This window comes from Oncorhynchus mykiss, chromosome 7 (assembly GCF_013265735.2).
Source record: "Oncorhynchus mykiss isolate Arlee chromosome 7, USDA_OmykA_1.1, whole genome shotgun sequence".
In the NCBI taxonomy this organism is placed as follows: domain Eukaryota; kingdom Metazoa; phylum Chordata; class Actinopteri; order Salmoniformes; family Salmonidae; genus Oncorhynchus; species Oncorhynchus mykiss.
In genome coordinates this window covers 11,465,393-11,487,494 of record NC_048571.1, presented here as the reverse complement: position 1 = coordinate 11,487,494, position 22,102 = coordinate 11,465,393, and the positions used below count along the sequence as shown (strand labels likewise).

Below are 22,102 nucleotides of genomic sequence, written 5' to 3'. Positions count from 1 at the left end.
ACCTTCACTAACCTTCACTAACCTTCACTAACCTTCACTAACCTGAACTAACCAATCACATGACCTGACCTCCATACCATTATCTCCATCCCATGTGATATGGTTTATTCTTCCTTTCTGTCTAATCTGTCATATTGATGATGGGACATACCTGTTCTGTTCTGTTCTGCGTCTCTCTGTTGCTTTTGCTGCATGTAGCAGGTACTCTAGTCTGACACCTTCTGTTTCTAGCTGTGTGTGCGGTGTCTCTGTCTCTGTCTGTGTGCGGTGTGTCTGTGTGTGTGTGTGCGCGGTGGCTCTGTGTGTGTGTGTGTGTGCGGTGTCTCTGTGTGCGTTGTCTCTGTGTGTGTGTGTGTGTGCGGTGTCTACTGTGTGTGTATGCGGTGTCTCTGTGTGTGTGTGCAGTGTCTGTGTGCGGTGTCTGTGTGTGTGTGTGTGTGTGTGCGTGCTGTCGCTGTGTGTGTGCGCGCGTTGTCTCTCTGTGTGTGCGCGCGCTGTCTCTCTGTGTGTGTGTGTGTGTGTGCACGCAGTTTGTGTGTGTGTGTGCACGCTGTCTGTGTGTGCGCTGTCTGTCTATGTGTGTGTGTGTGTGTGTGTGTGCACGCTGTGTGTGTGCGCGCTGTCTGTGTGTGTGCGCGCTGTCTGTGTGTGTGCACGCGTTGTCTCTGTGTGTGTGTGTGTGCGTGCGCTGTGTCTGTCTGTGTGTGTGTGTGTGTGTGCTTGCTCTGTCTGTGTGTGTGTAAGCGCGCACTTTCTCTGTGTGTTGTGTCTTTGTGTGTGTGTGTAGTGTCTTTGTGTGTGTGTGTGTTTTCTGTGTGTGTGTGTGCTGTCTCTGTGTGTGCGTGCTGACTCTGTGTGTGTGTGTGTGTGTGCGCGTGCGCTGTCTCTTTCTGTGTGTGTGTGTGTGCACGCTCTGTCTCTGTGTGTGTGCGTAGTGTCTCTGTGTGTATGTGTGCGCGGTGTCTCTGTGTTTGTGTGTGCGGTGTTCCTGTGTGTGTGTGTTCTGTGTTCCTGTGTGTGTGTGCGCGGTGTCTCTGTGTGTGTGTGCGTGTGTGTGTGTGTGCGGTGTCTGTAAATGTGTTTGTCCTTGTTGTGTGTTTTTTGTGTGTGTTAAATCTAAATGTTTGTGTTTTTATGGTACTGGCTGCTTACAATTGGTGTGTGTTTGCGTGTGTATATGTTATAACCTGTGTGTGTGTGTAGGGGCAGTGTGTCTGTGTGTGTGTGTGTGCGGTGTCTACTGTGTGTGTATGCGGTGTCTCTGTGTGTGTGTGCAGTGTCTGTGTGCGGTGTCTGTGTGTGTGTGTGTGTGTGTGCGTGCTGTCGCTGTGTGTGTGCGCGCGTTGTCTCTCTGTGTGTGCGCGCGCTGTCTCTCTGTGTGTGTGTGTGTGTGTGCACGCAGTTTGTGTGTGTGTGTGCACGCTGTCTGTGTGTGCGCTGTCTGTCTATGTGTGTGTGTGTGTGTGCACGCTGTGTGTGTGTGTGTGTGCGCTGTCTGTGTGTGTGTGTGTGTGTGCTCTGTCTCTGTGTGTGTCTGTGTGTGTGCGCGCTGTCTGTGTGTGTGCGCGCTGTCTGTGTGTGTGCACGCGTTGTCTCTGTGTGTGTGTGTGTGTGTGCTTGCTCTGTCTGTGTGTGTGTAAGCGCGCACTTTCTCTGTGTGTTGTGTCTTTGTGTGTGTGTAGTGTCTTTGTGTGTGTGTGTTTTCTGTGTGTGTGTGTGCTGTCTCTGTGTGTGCACGCTGTCTCTGTGTGTGTGTGTGTGCGCGTGCGCTGTCTCTCTCTGTGTGTGTGTGTGTGCGCGCTCTGTCTCTGTGTGTGTGCGCACTCTTTGTGTGTGTGCGTAGTGTCTCTGTGTGTATGTGTGCGCGGTGTCTCTGTGTGTGTGTGCGTGTGTGTGTGTGTGCGGTGTCTGTAAATGTGTTTGTCCTTGTTGTGTGTTTTTTGTGTGTGTTAAATCTAAATGTTTGTGTTTTTATGGTACTGGCTGCTTACAATTGGTGTGTGTTTGCGTGTGTATATGTTATAACCTGTGGTTGTGTGTGTGTGTGTGTAGGGGCAGTGTCCCAGGTGCTGGACAGCCTGGAGGAGATTCATGCTCTGACCGACTGCAGTGAGAAAGATCTGGACTTCTTACACAGCGTCTTCCAGGACCAACACCTACACACACTGCTGGACGTGAGTGGGCTACACACACGCAGGTTCAGGTCAAGTCCACTAGGTGGCACTTTGACACAAGTAAAGAGCTCAGACACACCACATTATTCATTGGGAAAATCCTTTGGGAATGAAAATGCTAAAGCAACATTTAATACAAAAAGCGGTATGTGAGGAGGGATATGTAAAAGATGAGTGAATAATAATGGCTGTCTCCCCCTGGTGTTGCAGCTCTATGACCAGATCAACACCAGGTCGTCTCCTCAGATCAGGAACCCTCCCAGTGATGGAGTACAGAGAGCCAAAGAGGTGAGTGGCCTGGTCACGGCATCAAGGTGGGACACCTTTTCTTCTGGGACTAGCGCTTGTTAAATACTTTATCTTGTTGTTTTGGTTAGTGTTTGGGGGTTTGTTAATGTTTTGTATTAAGTGTTGATGCTCTTATATGATACAGTACTTCCTCTCCCTCCTCTTATCCTGTAGGTACTGGAGACAATCTCCTGTTACCCTGACAACATGGAGGCCAAGGAACTCCGGAGGATCCTCACACAGCCACACTTCATGGTGGGCCATCTCCATCGCGCTCTCTGTGTGTGTGTGTGTAAACAAATGATCATGACTGGGTCAAGCTCCTTAGTTTGTCCACTATAGACCCCAGGTAGAGAGGGAGTAATCTGTTAGATTAGCAAGACTGAGGGGAGGTCAGGTGTAGCAGCCAGGGTTATGGGTGGGGCTAGTGAGGCTGCAGACATCCTGCTCCGCCCACCCAGCCCTAGCTGTTACTGCCAACAAAAGAACAGAGTAAAAAAAGCTCCCTCTGCTTTTCCTAATCTTTCTCTCTCTGTTCTCTCCATCTCTTCTCTGGTGTCAGGTAGAGAGAGTTTTCCTAATATTTATCTCTCTGTTCTCTCTCTATCTCTTCTCTGGTGTCAGGTAGAGAGAGTTTTCCTAATCTTTCTCTCTCTGTTCTCTCTCCATCTCTTCTCTGGTGTCAGGTAGAGAGAGTTTTCCTAATCTTTCTCTCTCTGTTCTCTCTCCATCTCTTCTCTGGTGTCAGGTAGAGAGAGTTTTCCTAATCTTTCTCTCTCTGTTCTCTCTCCATCTCTTCTCTGGTGTCAGGTAGAGAGAGTTTTCCTAATCTTTCTCTCTCTGTTCTCTCTCCATCTCTTCTCTGGTGTCAGGTAGAGAGAGTTTTCCTAATCTTTCTCTCTCTGTTCTCTCTCCATCTCTTCTCTGGTGTCAGGTAGAGAGAGTTTTCCTAATCTTTCTCTCTCTGTTCTCTCTCCATCTCTTCTCTGGTGTCAGGTAGAGAGAGTTTTCCTAATCTTTCTCTCTCTGTTCTCTCTCCATCTCTTCTCTGGTGTCAGGTAGAGAGAGTTTTCCTAATCTTTCTCTCTCTGTTCTCTCTCCATCTCTTCTCTGGTGTCAGGTAGAGAGAGTTTTCCTAATCTTTCTCTCTCTGTTCTCTCTCCATCTCTTCTCTGGTGTCAGGTAGAGAGAGTTTTCCTAATCTTTCTCTCTCTGTTCTCTCTCCATCTCTTCTCTGGTGTCAGGTAGAGAGAGTTTTCCTAATCTTTCTCTCTCTGTTCTCTCTCCATCTCTTCTCTGGTGTCAGGTAGAGAGAGTTTTCCTAATCTTTCTCTCTCTGTTCTCTCTCCATCTCTTCTCTGGTGTCAGGTAGAGAGAGTTTTCCTAATCTTTCTCTCTCTGTTCTCTCTCCATCTCTTCTCTGGTGTCAGGTAGAGAGAGTTTTCCTAATCTTTCTCTCTCTGTTCTCTCTCCATCTCTTCTCTGGTGTCAGGTAGAGAGAGTTTTCCTAATCTTTCTCTCTCTGTTCTCTCTCCATCTCTTCTCTGGTGTCAGGTAGAGAGAGTTTTCCTAATCTTTCTCTCTCTGTTCTCTCTCCATCTCTTCTCTGGTGTCAGGTAGAGAGAGTTTTCCTAATCTTTCTCTCTCTGTTCTCTCTCCAGCTCTTCTCTGGTGTCAGGTAGAGAGAGTTTTCCTAATCTTTCTCTCTCTGTTCTCCATCTCTTCTCTGGTGTCAGGTAGAGAGAGTTTTCCTAATCTTTCTCTCTCTGTTCTCCATCTCTTCTCTGGTGTCAGGTAGAGAGAGTTTTCCTAATCTTTCTCTCTCTGTTCTCCATCTCTTCTCTGGTGTCAGGTAGAGAGAGTTTTCCTAATCTTTCTCTCTCTGTTCTCTCTCCATCTCTTCTCTGGTGTCAGGTAGAGAGAGTTTTGCGTTTTTAAGCCAATTTCCTGCAATTCTACCAATTGTTCCATGGAGCTGAGAACATTTAGCAGTTTTAAAGCGAATTCCCTGCAATTCTATGCATTTTGCCATGGCTGATGCTGTGTTCTATACTGCTAAATTAATTGTTTTTTGAATTTTCCATTCTTCCTGACTATCTAGCTTTTATTTTGGTTATCATTAGTTCTTAAAAGATTACAGTGTAAAAATATATTGGTGCATTACCTTTTCTAAATACTTTATCTGTTTTAAGTCTAAAAGCTTTTACCATCACGAAAATGTATTTGGACTTAGGCGACCCTAAAAAATTATTTGGTGGCCCACCCAAGGATTTCAATGGCAGAAAGATCTGTGCTTGTCTGTTACAGTTTAAGCTGAAATATGTCACTTTTGGGCGACCTGACCAAATTCACATAGAAATGTTAGTTATAGATCTGTCATTCTCATTGAAAGCAAGTCTAAGAAGCGTTACATCTGTTCTATGTGCACTATTTCTATGCTTCCCGCTGTGAAGTTTTGTGTTTGCATCTTTTACTTTAGTTTTTTTACACCAGCTTCAAACAGACATTTTTGGTGTAAATTATATTTCAGTGGTTTAGGTGGTACAATGATTCTCTACACTAAACTTTCTTGTTTTGTCACATAAACTGAAATTAGGCAAACTATTCGACCTTTAGCAACCAGGAAATGATTTGTGCATAGTGCACCTTTTTAAAGCTGAGTTGTGTTTGGTTCTCCATCCTCTTACCTTAGTCCCTGACCCACAGGGTGTTTCTGTACTGACATCTCAATGCTAGAGCCCTCTGCTTTTCGCTCAGCCTACAGACTGACACAGTGGCCTGGATATAAAGAAGGGGGGGTCCCCCTTCCCTGGTGACCAAGATAACAAAATAAATAAAGAACGTATATCCCATCTGGATACAAGTCTTTTTGTGTAGACCCATAGTAGTTTACACAGTCCTTTAGTCACTCATTTTTCATTTAGGAAGACCAAGCAAATACGTCTTCAGTAGAAACCAGCTAACACTGTTACACTTACAATAAGCCAAGTGTGACCAATAATACAGTGTGAATTTAGTTAGTGCCTTGTGTGCCCCCTGTTGTTTAAAAGGCCATATTACACACTCATTGTCTGCTGTACATGTCTGTGTGAGGGTGTGTCTTATTGTGTGTGTGTGTGTGTAGGCCTTGCTCCAGACCCATGACGTGGTGGCCCATGAGGTGTACAGTGACGAGGCTCTGAGGGTGACCCCCCCGCCCACCTCACCCTACCTGAACGGAGACTCTCCTGAGAGCACCAATGGGGACATGGACCTGGAGAACGTGACTCGAGTACGCCTGGTTCAGTTCCAGAAGAACACTGACGAACCTATGGTACGACACACACACAAACACCGACCACACACATTTACTCTTCCTATTTGACATTTCACCCTTGACCTCTTCAGGGCATCACTCTGAAGATGAACGATCTGAACCACTGCATCGTGGCCCGTATCATGCACGGAGGAATGATCCACAGACAAGGTACAGTACACTTTTGGAATATGCCGTACACCTGACCACAAACAGACCCACATTCACCCTCTGTCTTCTTGTAGGTACGCTGCATGTCGGCGATGAGATCAGAGAGATCAACGGGATCAGCGTTGCCAATCAGACCGTAGAACAGCTCCAGAAGATGCTGGTGTGTTGTCCAATCAGATTCTCTCATTCTCACCATTGTCCAATCAGCTAGTTTTGTCTTTACACAGTACTACAGTACGTGTGTATCAGTGGAAGGCTCTTATTGGTTGTGATCATTTGATGATAATGTTGTGTCCCCACAGAGGGAAATGCGAGGGAGTGTTACCTTTAAGATCGTACCCAGCTACCGGTCACAGTCCATGTCTTGCGAGGTATGGACCGATTCTCTTGTGTCTCTAGAAAATCAGGTAAATGAGGTAAAGAAGCGTTCTATTCTTCAGTTATAAGTCATTTTTTGTTGGGATGTTTTTCACGTTTTTTTGTTCATGTGTGTCTGCAGAAAGAGTCCCCCGACCTATCCAGACAGTCGCCAGCGAACGGCCATGCTAGTGTCACTAGCTCCATCCTGGTGAGGAGCTGTGGCTCGATATCGCTTCTGTCAGATGAATCTATTGTGCTGTATTAGATGTGTGTTAACTCTGTGTGTGCTTGTAGGATCTGCCCTCTACCATCCAGCCTAAAGGACGACAGGTGAGAGCTATAGACTTCCCTGACTCCTCTACTCCCTCTCTTCTCTGATGTCTGACTCCTCACATGGCTTTGTCTAGACCAGGGACACCATTTGCTTGTTTTTGTGTGTGTGGACTCGCATGTGTGTGTACATGTCTGTGTGTGTGTACATGTCTGTGTGTGTGTGTGTGTACATGTCTGTGTGTGTGTGTGTACATGTCTGTGTGTGTGTGTGTGTGTACATCTGTGTGTGTGTGTGTGTGTGTGTGTACGTCTGTGTGTGTGTGTGTGTGTGTGTGTTAAACATAATTTGGATCCATGTCATCTTAAATAACCCCTGCATGTATTAAAGGGATACTTCGTGATTTTGGCAATGAGGCCCTTTAACTACTGCCCCAGAATCAGTGGAACTTGTGGATACCATTTATATGTCTCTGCATGCAGTTTGAAGGAAGTTGCTAACTAGCGCTAGCGCAGTTGCTAACAAGTTTTTCACGTTTTTTTGTTCATGTGTGTCTGCAGAAAGAGTCCCCCGACCTATCCAGACAGTCGCCAGCGCATTGACTTTAGACTTCGTCATTGCGCTAATGCTAGTTAGCATTGGCGCACAAAAATACCTCCAACTTTCTTCATATGATATCCATGACTGTGGAGAAGTAGATAAAGGGCCTCATTGCAAATTCTCCCTGTCGTAGCCTGTCTCCCTGTCGTAGCCTGTCTCCCTCTCGTAGCCCGTCCTACTCACTCTCACGTCCTTTGTCGATGTCCCGTATGTTTTCTACTGCATGATGTGTGTGTGATGCTCTCAACCCCCTAGATCTCCAGACCTGTCATCAAGGACAAAATGTCCATCAAGGTAAGATCTCTCAGTGGATCCAAGTAGCAGTAGATCCCATGCAGTATGTCCCTCATTGTAGCTCTTGCAGATCCAACATTAGCTGGCGTCCATAATCCCCCTCCCCCTCCATTAAAATGGTTGGTCCTTTGCGTGTAAGATGTAGCCAATCAGGGGCAACCAGAACGATTAAAATGGTAAAGCTTTCTTTGATGTTGCCTTATTTGCTTTCTCTTTTTCGCCCGACTCTTCTTCTCTCCTCCGCCTCTTTGCTTCTTGTTTACTGTGTCGATTGTGGCCATTTCGACCTATCAGTGTCCCGTACAGCTCTCGTCAGGAGCTTGACCAATCAAAATCACCTCTTTCCTCCATACCTCCAGCTTGATCAATCAGTCCCCCTATTCCCTCCCAGATCAGCGGTCCTGACCAATCACATTCCTCGGTTTCCTCCCTCAGATCTACGTGCGTGCCCAGTTTGAGTACGACCCCGCCAAGGATGACCTCATTCCCTGTAAGGAGGCCGGGATCCGCTTCCGGGTGGGTGACATCATCCAGATCATCAGTAAGGACGACCACAACTGGTGGCAGGGCAAGCTGGAGAACACTAAGAACGGAACCGCAGGGCTAATACCGTCACCAGAACTACAGGAGTGGTGAGGACAGAACCCATGGAACCCATACTGTAAAACCCAGCAGGGTTGGTGCTTTCGTTCCAATTCCATTTCCAATTCAGGAAGTGGATTGAAATTACAATGCAAGAAGAACTTTTCCCAAATGTTAAGCAGAAATTTGACTTAATCTCTGGTCTTTGGTTTTGAGGGCCGTTACCACAGAATTAAAATAACTAGGAATAATCAGTGAAGTATCTTTATTTCCTTACATTTTACCCCCATACCCAGGCGTGTGGCGTGCATAGCCATGGAGAAGACTAAGCAGGAGCAGCAGGCCAGCTGTACCTGGTTTGGCAAGAAGAAGAAACAGTACAAAGACAAGTACCTGGCCAAGCACAACGCAGGTACACACACACACACACACAGCATGCTTTAATAATACAATCAGAAACCAATTCTTTATTCTGTGGAACTGTGTGTGTGTAAAAGTGTTTGGCTTGACATGTTGGCTATAAGATATTCCAAGTGTTCCAGATGTTTCCGTTGTATTTTATATTGTATGATGCATTCAGATGTTATATCCCAGATATTCTCTTGCAGCTTTATTCACTGGCCAAAATATTGTCTCAGTTCTGAATGTGGTATTTTTTTATTGTATAATAAAGACATTCCCAGTCTGTAGAGCTAAATGCTTAGCTTACTGCTTACTACTGTACTGTCTGTGGAATGGTTTCCAACTGAATCTGACTAATGCTGCATGTTCTTCCCCCAGAACAGGCCCCTTTCCTCCCTCAAAGAGCTCCTCTCTAAATGTTGTCTCAATGTTGACTGAATGTTACATGTCTAACGCTCCTGCCATTAACAACCTGGCCTCCGAGTCCAAGCTATGTACTGTAATGTTTTTAATTTACCTTGTCTTCTATTAACCCTCCCCTCCCTCCTTCCCTCTGTTCTGTCCATCTTTCATGCGTCTCTTACCCAATGGCTTGGCTGCATGTAAGTAACTCTGAATAATGCCCAACGATGCCCTCCTCCGTTTCTCTCCCTCTATCCTCAACTTTATTCACGCTATTTTCCTTGTTTGACGTCAGTCCACAGTTTGAACTTCTGTCTCGCTGTTTCATTTGTTCTTCCTCGTTTTGGGTTTTATGTGTCCTGGTTTGTCCGTCTCTCACAGACCTGAAGTATTGAACTTGTGATGTAAAATAATTCCAATCACACGTAGGCCCTTTAGATGGCAAAAACAAACCGCAATCTTTTTCACACTGTTATCAGTAAACTTATTTCAGCGATCCATTCTTTATTTAAGCCATTCATTTGATTCACCTTCCTGTGCTGTGCACTACAGACGACCCACTTCCATTGTGTCTGTGTTCCATTATTCCTATGGCTCTCAGTGAACATCTCTAATGCCTTTCACCTTCTCTGTTTCAGTGTTTGACCAACTAGACCTGGTCACGTATGAAGAGGTGGTCAAACTGCCTGCATTCAAGAGGAAAACGCTTGTTTTGTTGGGTACGTTAGACAGATGGTTCTTAGGTAGTGTTAACTAAAGGGGAACAGTTGACAACACATTATTTAACTTCTCTGTCTCATTGTCTTATGTGTGTCTCTCTTCCCAGGGGCCCATGGAGTTGGCAGGAGGCACATCAAGAACACGCTTATCACGAAGCACCCAGACCGATTTGCCTATCCCATTCCTCGTAAGAGACCTACCACCACTACCACCACTACCACCGCTGCTACCACTACCACAACTACTACCACTACTACCGTTAACGCCACTACCCCCGCTACCGGCACTAACACCGCTACCACCGCTGCTACCAACACTACCGCTACCACCACAACTGCCGCTACGACCACTACTACCACCGCTACCACCACCACTGCCGCTACGACCACTACTACCACCGCTACTACCACTACTACCACCGCTACTACCACTACCACCGCTACTACCACTACTACCATCATTACCACCACTACTGCCGCTACTACTACCACCGCTACTACCACAACTTCCACCGCTACTACCACTACTACTACCACCGCTACTGCCACTACTACTACCACCGCTACTACCACAACTTCCACCGCTACTACCACTACTACTACCACCGCTACTGCCACTACTACTACTACCACCACTACCACCGCTACTACCACTACCACCACTACTGCCGCTACTACTACTACCACCACTACTACCACTACCACCGCTACTACCACTACCACCACTACTGCCGCTACTACTACTACCACCGCTACTACCACTACTACTACTACTACCACCGCTACTACTACTACCACCGCTACTACTGCTACTACCACCACTACTGCCGCTACTACCGCTACCACCACTACTGCCGCTACTACTACTACCACCACTACTATCACTACCACCACTACTACCAATACTACTGCTGCTACTACCACTATCATCACTACCACCACTACCACCGCTGCTACCACTACTACCACTACTACCACTACTACCACTACTACCACCACTACTGTCGCTACTACTACCACTACTACCACCACTACTACCACTACTACCACTACTACCACCACTACTGTCGCTACTACTACCACTATCATCACTACCACCACTACTACCACCGCTACGGCCACTACTACCACTACCACCGCTGCTACCACTACTACCACTACTACCACTACTACTGTCGCTACTACTACCACTACCACCACTACTACCACTACTACCACCACTACTGTCGCTACTACTACCACTATCATCACTACCACCACTACTACCACCGCTACGGCCACTACTACCACCGCTGCTACCACTACTACCACTACTACCACTACTACCACTACTACCACTACTACCGCTACTACCACTACTACCACTACTACCGCTACTACCGCTACTACCACTACTACCGCTACTACCACTACTACCACTACTACCACTACTACCGCTACTACCACTACTACCACCACTACTGTCGCTACTACTACCACTACCACCACTACTACCACTACTACCACTACTACCACCACTACTGTCGCTACTACTACCACCACTACTACCACTACTACCGCTGCTACCACTACCACTACTACTACCACTACTACCACCACTACTGTCGCTACTACTACCACCACTACTACCACTACTACCGCTGCTACCACTACCACCACTACTACCACTACTACCACTACTACCACCACTACTGTCGCTACTACTACCACCACTACTACCACTACTACCGCTACTGCCACTACCACCGCTGCTACCACTACTACCACTACTACCACCACTACTGTCGCTACTACTACCACTACCACCACTACTACCACTACTACCACTACTACCACCACTACTGTCGCTACTACTACCACCGCTACTACCACTACTACCGCTACCACCACCACCACTACTACCACCGCTACTACCATTACTACAGCCACAACCACCGCTACTACTACCACCACTGCTACCACTACCACCACCACTACCACCGCTACTACCACTACTAACACCGAACTACCACTACCACCGCTACTACCACCACTACTACCACTACCAACACTACCACCGCTACTACCACCACTACTACTACCACTACCGCCACTACTACTACCACCACTACTAACACTACCACCACCGCTACTACAACTACTACCACCACCGCTACTACCACTTCTACCACCACTACTATTACCACTACTACGGCTACTACCACTACTACCGCTACTACCACCACCACTACTACCACCACCACCGCTACTACCACCACCACTACTACCACCACCACCACTACTACCACCCCCACCACTAATACCACTACTACCACTACCACCACTAATACCACTACCACCGCTACTACTACCACTACCGCCACTACTACTACCACTCCTTCCACTACCGCCACTACCACTACCACCACCACTACTACCACCACCGCTACTACCACTACTACCGCTACTACTACCGCTACTTCCACCACCACCTCTACTACCACCCCCACCACTACTACCGCTAACACCGCTATTACCACCACTACAACCAACACTACCACCGCTACTACCACCACTACTACCGCTACCACCGCTACTACTACCACTACCGCCACTACTACTACCACTCCTTCCACTACCGCCACTACCACCACTACAACCACTACCACTACTACCACCACCGCTACTACCACTACTACCACCACTGCTATTACCAATACTACCACCACTACTATTACCACTACTACGGCTACTACCACTACTACCACTACTACCGCTACTACCACCACCACTACTACCACCACCACCACCACTACTACTGCTACCACCACTAATATCACTACTACCACTACCACCACTACTACCACCACCACCACTATTACCACCCCCACCACTACTACCACTACCACCACCGCTACTACCACTACTACCACTACTACCGCTACTACCTCTACTACTACCACTACCGCTACTACCACCACCACCACTACTACCGCTAATACCTCTACTACCGCTACCACTAATACCACTACTACCGCTAGTACTACCACTACCACCGCTACTACCACTACCACCACTAATACCACTACTACCGCTACCACCACTACTACCGCTACTAACACCACCACTACCACCGCTACCACTACCGCTACCACCACCACTACTACCGCTACCACCACCACTACTACCGCTACCACCACCACTACTACCGCTACTACAACCACCACAACTACTACCACTACCACCGCTATGACCACCACCACTACTACCGCTACTACCACCACCACTACCACCACTACTACCGCTACTACCACCACCACTACCACCACTACTACCGCTACTACCACAACTACCACCACCGCTACTACCACTACTACCATCACCACTACTACGGCTACTACCACTACTACCGCTACTACCACCACCACCACTACTACCTCTACTACCACCACCACTACTGCTACCACTATTAATATCACTACTACCACTGCCACTTCTACTACCGCTACTACTACCACCACCACCACCACCACTACTACCACTAATACCACTACTACCGCTACCACTAATACCACTACTACCGCTACTACCACTACTACTACCACCACTACTACCGCTACCACCAGCACCACTACTACCACCGCTACTACCATTACTACAGCCACAACCACCGCTACTACTACCACCACTGCTACCACTACCACCACCACTACCACTGCTACTACCACTAATACCACCACTACCACCGCTACTACCACTACTACCACCGCTACTACCACCACCACCGCTACTACCACCACTACTACCACCACTACTACCACTGCTACCACCGAACTACCACTACCACCGCTACTACCACCACTACTACCGCTACCAACACTACTACTACCACTACCGCCACTACTACTACCACCACTACTAACACTACCACCACCGCTACTACCACTACTACCACCGCTACTACCACCGCTACTACCACTACTATTACCACTACTACGGCTACTACCACTACTACCGCTACTACCACCACCACTACTACCACCACCACCACTAATACTGCTACCACAACTAATATCACTACGACCACTACCATCACTACTACCGCTACTACTACCGCTACTACCACCACCACCACTACTACCACCCCCACCACTAATACCACTACTACCACTACCACCACTAATACCACTACCACTGCTACTACCACCACTACTACCGCTACCACCGCTACTACTACCACTACCGCCACTACTACTACCACTCCTTCCACTACCGCCACTACCACTACCACCACCGCTACTACCACTACTACCACCACCGCTACTACCACTACTATTACCACTACTACCCCTACTACCACTACCACTACTACCACTGCTACCGCTACTACCACTACTACCATTACCAACACTACATGGACATCTATGCACTAAGAGAAGACTTGAGTGTAGGAACCTCCATTCAGGTTCTATCACTTACCCCTCCCTAATTCTCTCCCCCCTTTCCCTCTCTCTCTCCCTCTCTCCCTCCCATTCCCCCTCTCTCCTTCCCATTCCCCCTCTCTGCCTCCCATTCCCCCTCTCTCCCTCCCTTTCCCTCTCTCTCTCCCTGCCTTTCCCTCTCTCTCTCCCTCCCATTCCCCCTCTCTTTCCCTCTCTCCCTCCCATTCCCTCTCTCTCCCTCCCATTCCCTCTCTCTCCCTCCCATTCCCCCTCTCTCCCTCCCATTCCCCCTCTCTCCCTCCCATTCCCCCTCTCTCCCTCCCATTCCCCCTCTCTCCCTCTCTTTCCCTCTCTCTCTCCCTCCCATTCCCTCTCTCTCCCTCCCATTTCCCCTCTCTCCCTCCCATTCCCCCTCTCTCTCCCTCCCCACAGACACAACCAGACCTCCAAAGAAGGACGAGGAGAATGGGAAGAACTACTACTTTGTGACACATGACCAGATGATGCAGGACATCAGTAACAATGACTACCTGGAGTACGGTAGTCACGAGGACGCCATGTACGGCACGCGGCTAGAGACCATCCGCCAGATCCACCAGCAGGGTATGATCTCCATACTGGACGTGGAACCACAGGTAGGTGTCTGTGTGAGGTGGGGTTGTCTGTGTGTGAGGTGGGGTTGGGTGGGGTTGTCTGTGTGTGAGGTGGGGATGGTTGGGTGGGGTTGTCTGTGTGTGAGGTGGGGATGGTTGGGTGGGGTTGTCTGTGTGTGAGGTGGGGATGGTTGGGTGGGGTTGTCTGTGTGTGAGGTGGGGATGGTTGGGTGGGGTTGTCTATGTGTGAGGTGGGGATGGGTGGGCGGGGTTGTCTGTGTGTGAGGTGGAGGTGGGTGGGGTTGTCTGTGTGTGAGGTGGGGTGGGTGGCGGGCGGGGTTGTCTGTGTGAGGTGGGGATGGGTGGCGGGCGGGGTTGTCTGTGTGAGGTGGGGATGGGTGGGCGAGGTTGTCTGTGTGTGAGGTGCGGATGGGTGGCCGAGGTTGTCTGTGTGTGAGATGGGGATGGGTGGGCGGGGTTGTCTGTGAGGTGGGGATGGGTGGGCGGGGTTGTCTGTGTGTGAGGTGGGGGTGGGTGGGGTTGTCTGTGTGTGAGGTGGGGATGGGTGGCGGGCGGGCGGGGTTGTCTGTGTGAGGTGGGGATGGGTGGGTGAGGTTGTCTGTATGTGAGGTGGGGATGGGTGGGTGAGGTTGTCTGTGTGTGGGGTTGTTTGTCTGTGAGGTGGGTGTGGGGTTGTCTGTGTGTGAGGTGGGGATGGGTGGGGTTGTCTGTGTTTGGGGTGGGGTTGTTTGTCTGAGGTGGGGGTGGGGTTGTCAGTGTGGGGTGGGGTTGTTTGTCTGTGAGGTGGGGATGGGTGGGGTTGTTTGTCTGTGAAGTGGGGGTGGGTGGGGTTGTTTGTCTGTGAGGTGGGGGTGGAAGGGGTTGTCTGTCTGTGAGGTGGGGGTGGGTGGGGTTGTCTGTGTGTGAGGTGGGGGTGGGTGGGGTTGTCTGTGTGTGAGGTGGGGATGGGTGGGTGAGGTTGTCTGTGTGTGAGGTGGGGATGGGTGGGCGAGGTTGTCTGTGTGTGGTGGGGATGGGTGGGCGAGGTTGTCTGTGTGTGAGGTGGGGATGGGTGGGCGAGGTTGTCTGTGTGTGACGTGGGGATGGGTGGGCGAGGTTGTCTGTGTGTGAGGTGAGGATGGGTGGGCGAGGTTGTCTATGTGTGGGATGGGGGTGGGTGGGCGGGCGGCGTTGTCTGTGTGTGAGATGGGGGTGGGTGGGGTTATTTGTATGTGAGGTGGGGGAGGGTGGGGTTGTCTCTGTGTGGGGTGGGGTTGTTTGTCTGTGAGGTGGGGGTGGGTGGGGTTGTCTGTGTGTGAGGTGGGGGTGGGTGGGGTTGTCTTTGTGTGAGGTGGGTGTGTGTGTGTGTGTGTGTGTCCAGTATTTATTAAGCAGTATATATTCCACCGGCAGAAAATCAGTGATGGTGGAACGCTGATCTAATGATCTAACCTAAATATACCTGACCTTAACTCAAACATTAACTCTAACCTAACCCTCTCTCTTTAACCTAACCTTCATCCATCTCTTCAGTTTATGTTCTGCCAGTTGAATATACACTTCCTGTTTATTAATACTGTGGAGAGTTTTTAAATGTAGCTCACTGGTCAGTTTTCTGTCAGTCATCTCTTGTTTCTCTTCAGGCACTCAAGGTGTTGAGGACGGCTGAGTTTGCTCCTTACGTTGTGTTCATCGCAGCTCCCACCATCACCCCTGGAATGAACGAGGTTAGGGCCAACACACACTGCTACTGTGTCCGTCATGTTTTGGGTTGTGTTTTTGCTGTGGTGAAAGTCCATCCCACTGCCTGTGTCCTGTCTGCATTCCTGTTGATTTTTCTTTGGCATGCCTTTCTCCTTGCACCCAAGCTTCCCAAGTGGTGCAGGAAACTGCCTGTAAGTACTGGATATGTACAAGTAGGTTAGCTCATATACACTCCTTTTATAGGTGTGTGTATTGTGTTTGTGTGTAAATGGTTTGTTTTTGAGTATACTAAGATCCTTCCAGAGTCCCATTTCATCTTTCTTTCCATTGTGTGACTCGACCCTTCCCACAATGCCTGGAAGGAGGGTATTTTCTTCCCCTGTTATTCTGACTCTTTCTTCCCTCTCCTCCTCCCTTTAGGATGACTCCCTCCAGCGGCTGCAGAAGGAGTCCGAGGGCCTCCAGAAGACCTACGCCCATTACTTCGACCAGACCGTCATCAACAACGAGATTGACGACACCATCCGTCTGCTGGAGGAGGCTGTGAACCTGGTGTGTACCACCGCTCAGTGGGTTCCTGTGTCCTGGGTTTATTAACCCCTGAACCCAGACCAACACCAAACTCTGACTGTTGTCCCCCTGTTGTCCCCCATTCCCCAACAAACCCCGGTTTTCTTTTACAATGCATCTCTGTGGAACATCTCTGTGGAAACCGTGTGGATGAAGGAAAAAATGAATGAAAAAGGACTGATACCGCCTCTGAAACCTCAGTCAGTCCTCCTGAAGAAAAACAGTGACTTCTGTCGTCTTCCTCTCCAGTCCTTACCGACTGCCTCAAAGGCACATGTTGTGTGTGTATACATATACATACACATATATATATATAATAGAAAATAATGAATATGGTCCTGTTCTTAGAGTTGAAGGTGGGGATGGAGGGGGGGGGGACATTTTCTACCTTATTTCTTTTTGTATCGTTACAGCGATAGCTGTCTGAGGCGAGATAGTGAGGAGGACAGATGTGACACATGGTGATGGGTGTTTGTTGCTGTTTACTTTGTATAAGGCATTTCCTATGGTCGTCAGTCGGAAGCTTGCCGTGTGACCTCCTGACCCCTTACTCCTCTTGGCTGCCTCATACTCTTCGTGCTCCGCCCCTCAGAGACAGCGGAGGTCCCTCTCGCACAGTCGCCGCTGCCGCAGTGACACCACGTCCTATTGGGCGAATAGAAAAGCACAGTGAACACCCCTCCTCCTATCCCTTTTATTTATTTCATAGGTCCCTGTATCTGTCAATCAAATTGTTGAAGGAGCACCCCCCTGAACTCTCTTCATTCCCTACATACCCTGTTTGTTTACATCTCAGTTTGCACAATGGAGAGAACAGGTGCTCTCCCCCCTCTGTTTCTTTCTCTCTCTCTTTCTCTCTGTAAAGTGATGATTCTCCTCGGTCAGAGCGTGTGCTTGGTCACCGCCAAAGCACAGGTGTCCAAGCCAGAGGGCATCCCTCTTATCTGGATGGACGGACAGGAGAAGGGAAGAAAACAACATAATCCAACACGGTCACCCTGCATGCGGCTGGGGCAGAAGACTCTGACTCCTATGCACACCCCCCAGTCCTGCAGGCCCATAAGAGTGAGCCGTGTATGTAAATTGTCCCTATTTGATATGTTGTGGGAATGGGAGGGGATACGGTGTGGGACGTCCAATCCTATAGGTCCGCCATTTCAGAACTGTGTCGTCTTAAAAGAGTATTACTGTTTTAAGTTCAATGGAAGGAGATGCATTTTTATGGTGTGTAAATGTTTCAGTGGTTCGTAAGTCATATGAGTGATGCCAAGAGCCAGTGTGTGTATAATAATAATACTAAAAGAGCTCATTGTGACAAACTCTTTATAACACTTTACTTGCGGTGACATGACATAGCGCCTTATGAGCACTGTCGTAAAAAGGGCGTAGTGCCTGTCTGAACTGTCGTAGCATAAAAAAAGAAACTGCTTTGTCATGCTTCTGACAGTGTGTTATGTAGGGGTTATGTCTCTCTGCCTGGAGTAAAGTGTTACCATTTAAAGTCCTGTGTAAAGTTCCCTCTGCAAACGACAAGCAGCTCTTCGGTATGAAATGTTATTTTTCTTTTCTGTTTTGTAAAAAATATATTTCATTTTAAGTGTTGACAAAGTAAACTGCCTTTGGGTTCTGTCTAATATAAGTCCCTACAGTCTCTAGTGTACACCTCTTGTGTGTGTGTGGACAGGTTTGGCCCTATGTGTGGACTGTGGCTATAGGTGTGGATGGGTGGTTGTGTGTGTGATGCAATGCAGTAAGTAGTTTGCTTAAACTGAACATTATGGTCATGCAAGTGCTTCCATTGACCACAAGATGTCAGACATTGTCCACTAGAATGCAGTCTATCTGTACTGTCAGACATTGTCCACTAGAATGCAGTCTATCTGTACTGTCAGACATTGTCCACTAGAATGCAGTCTATCTGTACTGTCAGACATTGTCCACTAGAATGCAGTCTATCTGTACTGTCAGATTGTTTATTTATTTTTTAACCTTTATTTAACTAGGCAGGTCAGTTAAGAACAAATTATTATTTACAATGACAGCCTACCTCGGCCAAACCCTCCCCTAACCCTGACGACGCTGGGCCAATTGTGCGCCGCCCTATGGGACTCGCGATCACAGCCGGGTTGTGATACAGCCCGGGATCAAACCTGGGTCTGTAGTGACGCCCCTAGCACTGCGATGCAATGCCTTAGACCGCTGCGTCACTCAAAGCCAAGACCTAAACATATGTCACCCAATTTCCATTTGTCTTCTGATCCTATCAAATAATGAGCTGTGATCGAACCCTTTAAGTACGTTAAATAGCTTGCGGACTAAAGATGGCTTTCTCTAGTCCAAGTTAAAATGTAATGCTTTGTCCATGGTTCTGAAATACTAGGGAAGTCCATGGTCCTGTCCAGATAACCCCCTAGGCCTAGCTGCTGGAAAATGGTGTAGTTCAGAGATGATGTAATGGGTACAGTTCTGGCCCTAAATAATGACATGGATCATGATGGTGAAACCACTTTAACTCTTTTTATTGTGGTTAGATTTTTTTGTTGGGTATACAATCAGAAAGTCTGTGTCCATGGATATAGTAGTCTCGTTTAAATATGACGTCGGGCAGTAGTCTCGTTTAAATATGCCGCCGGGCAGTAGTCTCGTTTAAATATGACGTCGGGCAGTAGTCTCGTTTAAATATGACGTCGGGCAGTAGTCTCGTTTAAATATGACGTCGGGCAGTAGTCTCGTTTAAATATGACGTCGGGCAGTAGTCTCGTTTAAATATGACGTCGGGCAGTAGTCTCGTTTAAATATGACGTCGGGCAGTAGTCTCGTTTAAATATGACGTCGGGCAGTAGTCTCGTTTAAATATGCGTCGGGCAGTAGTCTCATTTAAATATGGGTATGGCATTCTGAATAATGTATTTGGGATCAACTTCCCATTCTAGATCAACTAATATGGTAGTTTAATGACTTTAAATAATTTGTACCATTATGATAACATTGTGGCACCAGTAAGGGGGGTGCTGAGCAATCAATCAAAATGTTGGTTATTTTGGGGGTTTTGAACAACTAATTCAATGATGTTGGTTCAATTATTTGAATTCCAGATTTTTTTGGGGTGAGCTACAGTTTCTGTAGAGAAAATCAGATCAGGCCTGAGCTGTGTGATGTATTAGAGAGTTAGTTTCCAACAGGCCAACAATCCATATATACTGAACAAAAATACAAAGTAACATGTCAAGAGTTTCATAAACTAAAATAAAAGATCCCAGAAATGTTCCATCTGCACAAAAAGCTTATTTTTCAAAAATCTTGTGCAGAAATGTGTTTACATCCCTGTTAGTGTTTTTCCTTTGCCAAGATAATCCATCCACTTGACAGGCAAGAAGCTGATTTTAAACAGCATGATCATTACACAGGTGCACCTTGTGCTGGGGACAATAAAAGACAACTCTAAAATGTGCAGTTGTCACAACACAATGCCACAATTGTCTCAAGTTTTGAGGGAGTGTGCAATTGGCCTGCTGACTACAGGAATGTCCACCAGAGCTGTTGTCAGAGAATTTAAAAATGAGAAATGCTCACTAACAGGGATGTAAACACATTTCTGCACAACATTTTAGAGTAATAAGCTTTTTGTGTTTATGTTACATTTCTGGGATCTTTTATTTTAGCTTATGAAACATGAGACCAACACTTGACATGTTGCGTTTATATTTTTGTTCTGTGTAATAATTTTCTAGATTTTCAATAATCCCAATAACAGTTTGCCACTGGAGAGAATGATCAAAGTGATTCCTCAAGGTGGTACCAATGACACACAACTGAGGGACAGACATTATACTACTAAATACTTAAGCAATAAGGCATGGGGGGGGGGGGGGTGGTACCACAGCTAAGGGCTGTTCTTATGCTCGACGCAACGCGGAGTACCTGGATACAGCCCTTAGCTGTGGTATTTGGCCATTTACCACAACCCCCCGAGGTGCCTTATTGCTATTATAAACTGGTTACCAATGTCATTAGAGCATTACAAATAAATGTTTTGTCATACTCGTGATATACCATGGCTGTCAGCCTGTCAGCATTCAGGGCTCGAACCACCCAGTTTATAATACACATTATACAACTTTGCATTTATTGATCTATACAATATATACAATTCTAGCATTTCAAATCATAGATATCTCTAAATCCCCAATCACAACTGCACACATCACTACTGGGACAAGCCAATTTGCCTACCCTAAGTACTTACCCTAAGTACTTACCCTAAGTACTTTAAACAATGGTGAAACAAAGTTTTGCAGTATAAAGGACTTGCAGTGTTTTATGATTGATAAACAGTTCAGTATAAACATAAACACGTGTAACTATGTGTCACTAATGTGTTTTTCATGGTTGCAAAGGCAAGGGATGCAAATGCCACCGCACTTCAATAACAACCCTGTTGCCATGACATCATCGTTGTCATTGCCGTGGTCGTCATACATCAACAACCTCTTAAAGTCCTAATAAACCCCTTTAAACTGAAGATGATTTCGAAAGGTTCAGGACACAAATGCTGACCTTCGGCGATGCTGTACAGTCTGCTCGATATCCAGGGCAGCATGGCTGACTTCCTGCGTTGGAAGGAATGTTCTGACTGGACTGAAGTTGTCTCACTGGAACTTTCAAGGCTGAATTTTGTGTATGTGTTTGACTCCATTCAATTACTTGGTTTGACATTGACAGTGAGTGAGTTGGTTCACTCACTACTCACTCTTACAGTCTGGTAAATCCACTGGGAATAAAATGGATCAATATAGCTCGAAGTATATGCATTGAAAATACACTGAGTGGACAAAGCAGGAGTTCCTAATGTTTTGTCCATGACAGACTATCCAGGTGAAAGCTGTGATCACTTATTGATGTCACTTGTTAAATCCACTTCAATCAGTGTAGAATGAAGGGGAGGAGACCGGTTAAAGAAGGACAATTGAGACATGGATTGTGAATGTGTGCCATAACAGAGGGTGAATGGGCAAGACAAAATATTTAAGAGCCTTTGAATGGGGTATGGTAGTAGGTGCCAGGCACACCGGTTTAAATGTGTCAAGAACTTCAACGCTGCTGGGTTTTTCATGCTGACCAGTTTCCTGAGTGTATCAAGAATGTTGCACCGCCCAAAGGACATCCAGCCAACCCAACTGTGGGAACCATTGGCGTGGGCCAGCATCCCTTGTAGAATCCAAGTCCAACGAATTGAGGCTGTTCTGAAAGCAAAAG

At 47.4% G+C, this 22,102-nt stretch overlaps 1 protein-coding gene across 22 annotated transcripts in view; it reads left to right on the top strand.

The window, feature by feature from the left end:
• The window catches only part of LOC110528832 (peripheral plasma membrane protein CASK), a 57,105-nt gene extending 38,616 nt beyond the window's left edge, over positions 1-18,489 (top strand). For 9 of the 22 annotated variants that reach the window (XM_036982531.1, XM_036982530.1, XM_036982533.1 and 6 more), the window contains 17 exons: positions 2,053-2,174; positions 2,385-2,462; positions 2,637-2,717; positions 5,587-5,775; positions 5,850-5,928; positions 6,003-6,088; positions 6,231-6,335; positions 6,428-6,496; positions 6,583-6,618; positions 7,415-7,453; positions 7,889-8,085; positions 8,332-8,447; positions 9,478-9,558; positions 9,666-9,746; positions 14,412-14,614; positions 16,195-16,299; positions 16,697-18,489. In XM_036982531.1, the coding sequence (XP_036838426.1) occupies positions 2,053-2,174; positions 2,385-2,462; positions 2,637-2,717; positions 5,587-5,775; positions 5,850-5,928; positions 6,003-6,088; positions 6,231-6,335; positions 6,428-6,496; positions 6,583-6,618; positions 7,415-7,453; positions 7,889-8,085; positions 8,332-8,447; positions 9,478-9,558; positions 9,666-9,746; positions 14,412-14,614; positions 16,195-16,299; positions 16,697-16,873 (1,844 nt within the window). In that variant the 3' untranslated portion in view covers positions 16,874-18,489. The remainder of the gene's footprint in view (positions 1-2,052; positions 2,175-2,384; positions 2,463-2,636; positions 2,718-5,586; positions 5,776-5,849; positions 5,929-6,002; positions 6,089-6,230; positions 6,336-6,427; positions 6,497-6,582; positions 6,619-7,414; positions 7,454-7,888; positions 8,086-8,331; positions 8,448-9,477; positions 9,559-9,665; positions 9,747-14,411; positions 14,615-16,194; positions 16,300-16,696) is intronic. The other 13 variants (XM_036982548.1, XM_036982536.1, XM_036982551.1 and 10 more) reach the window with 11 other exon arrangements.
• The last annotated feature ends 3,613 nt before the right edge of the window (positions 18,490-22,102 follow it).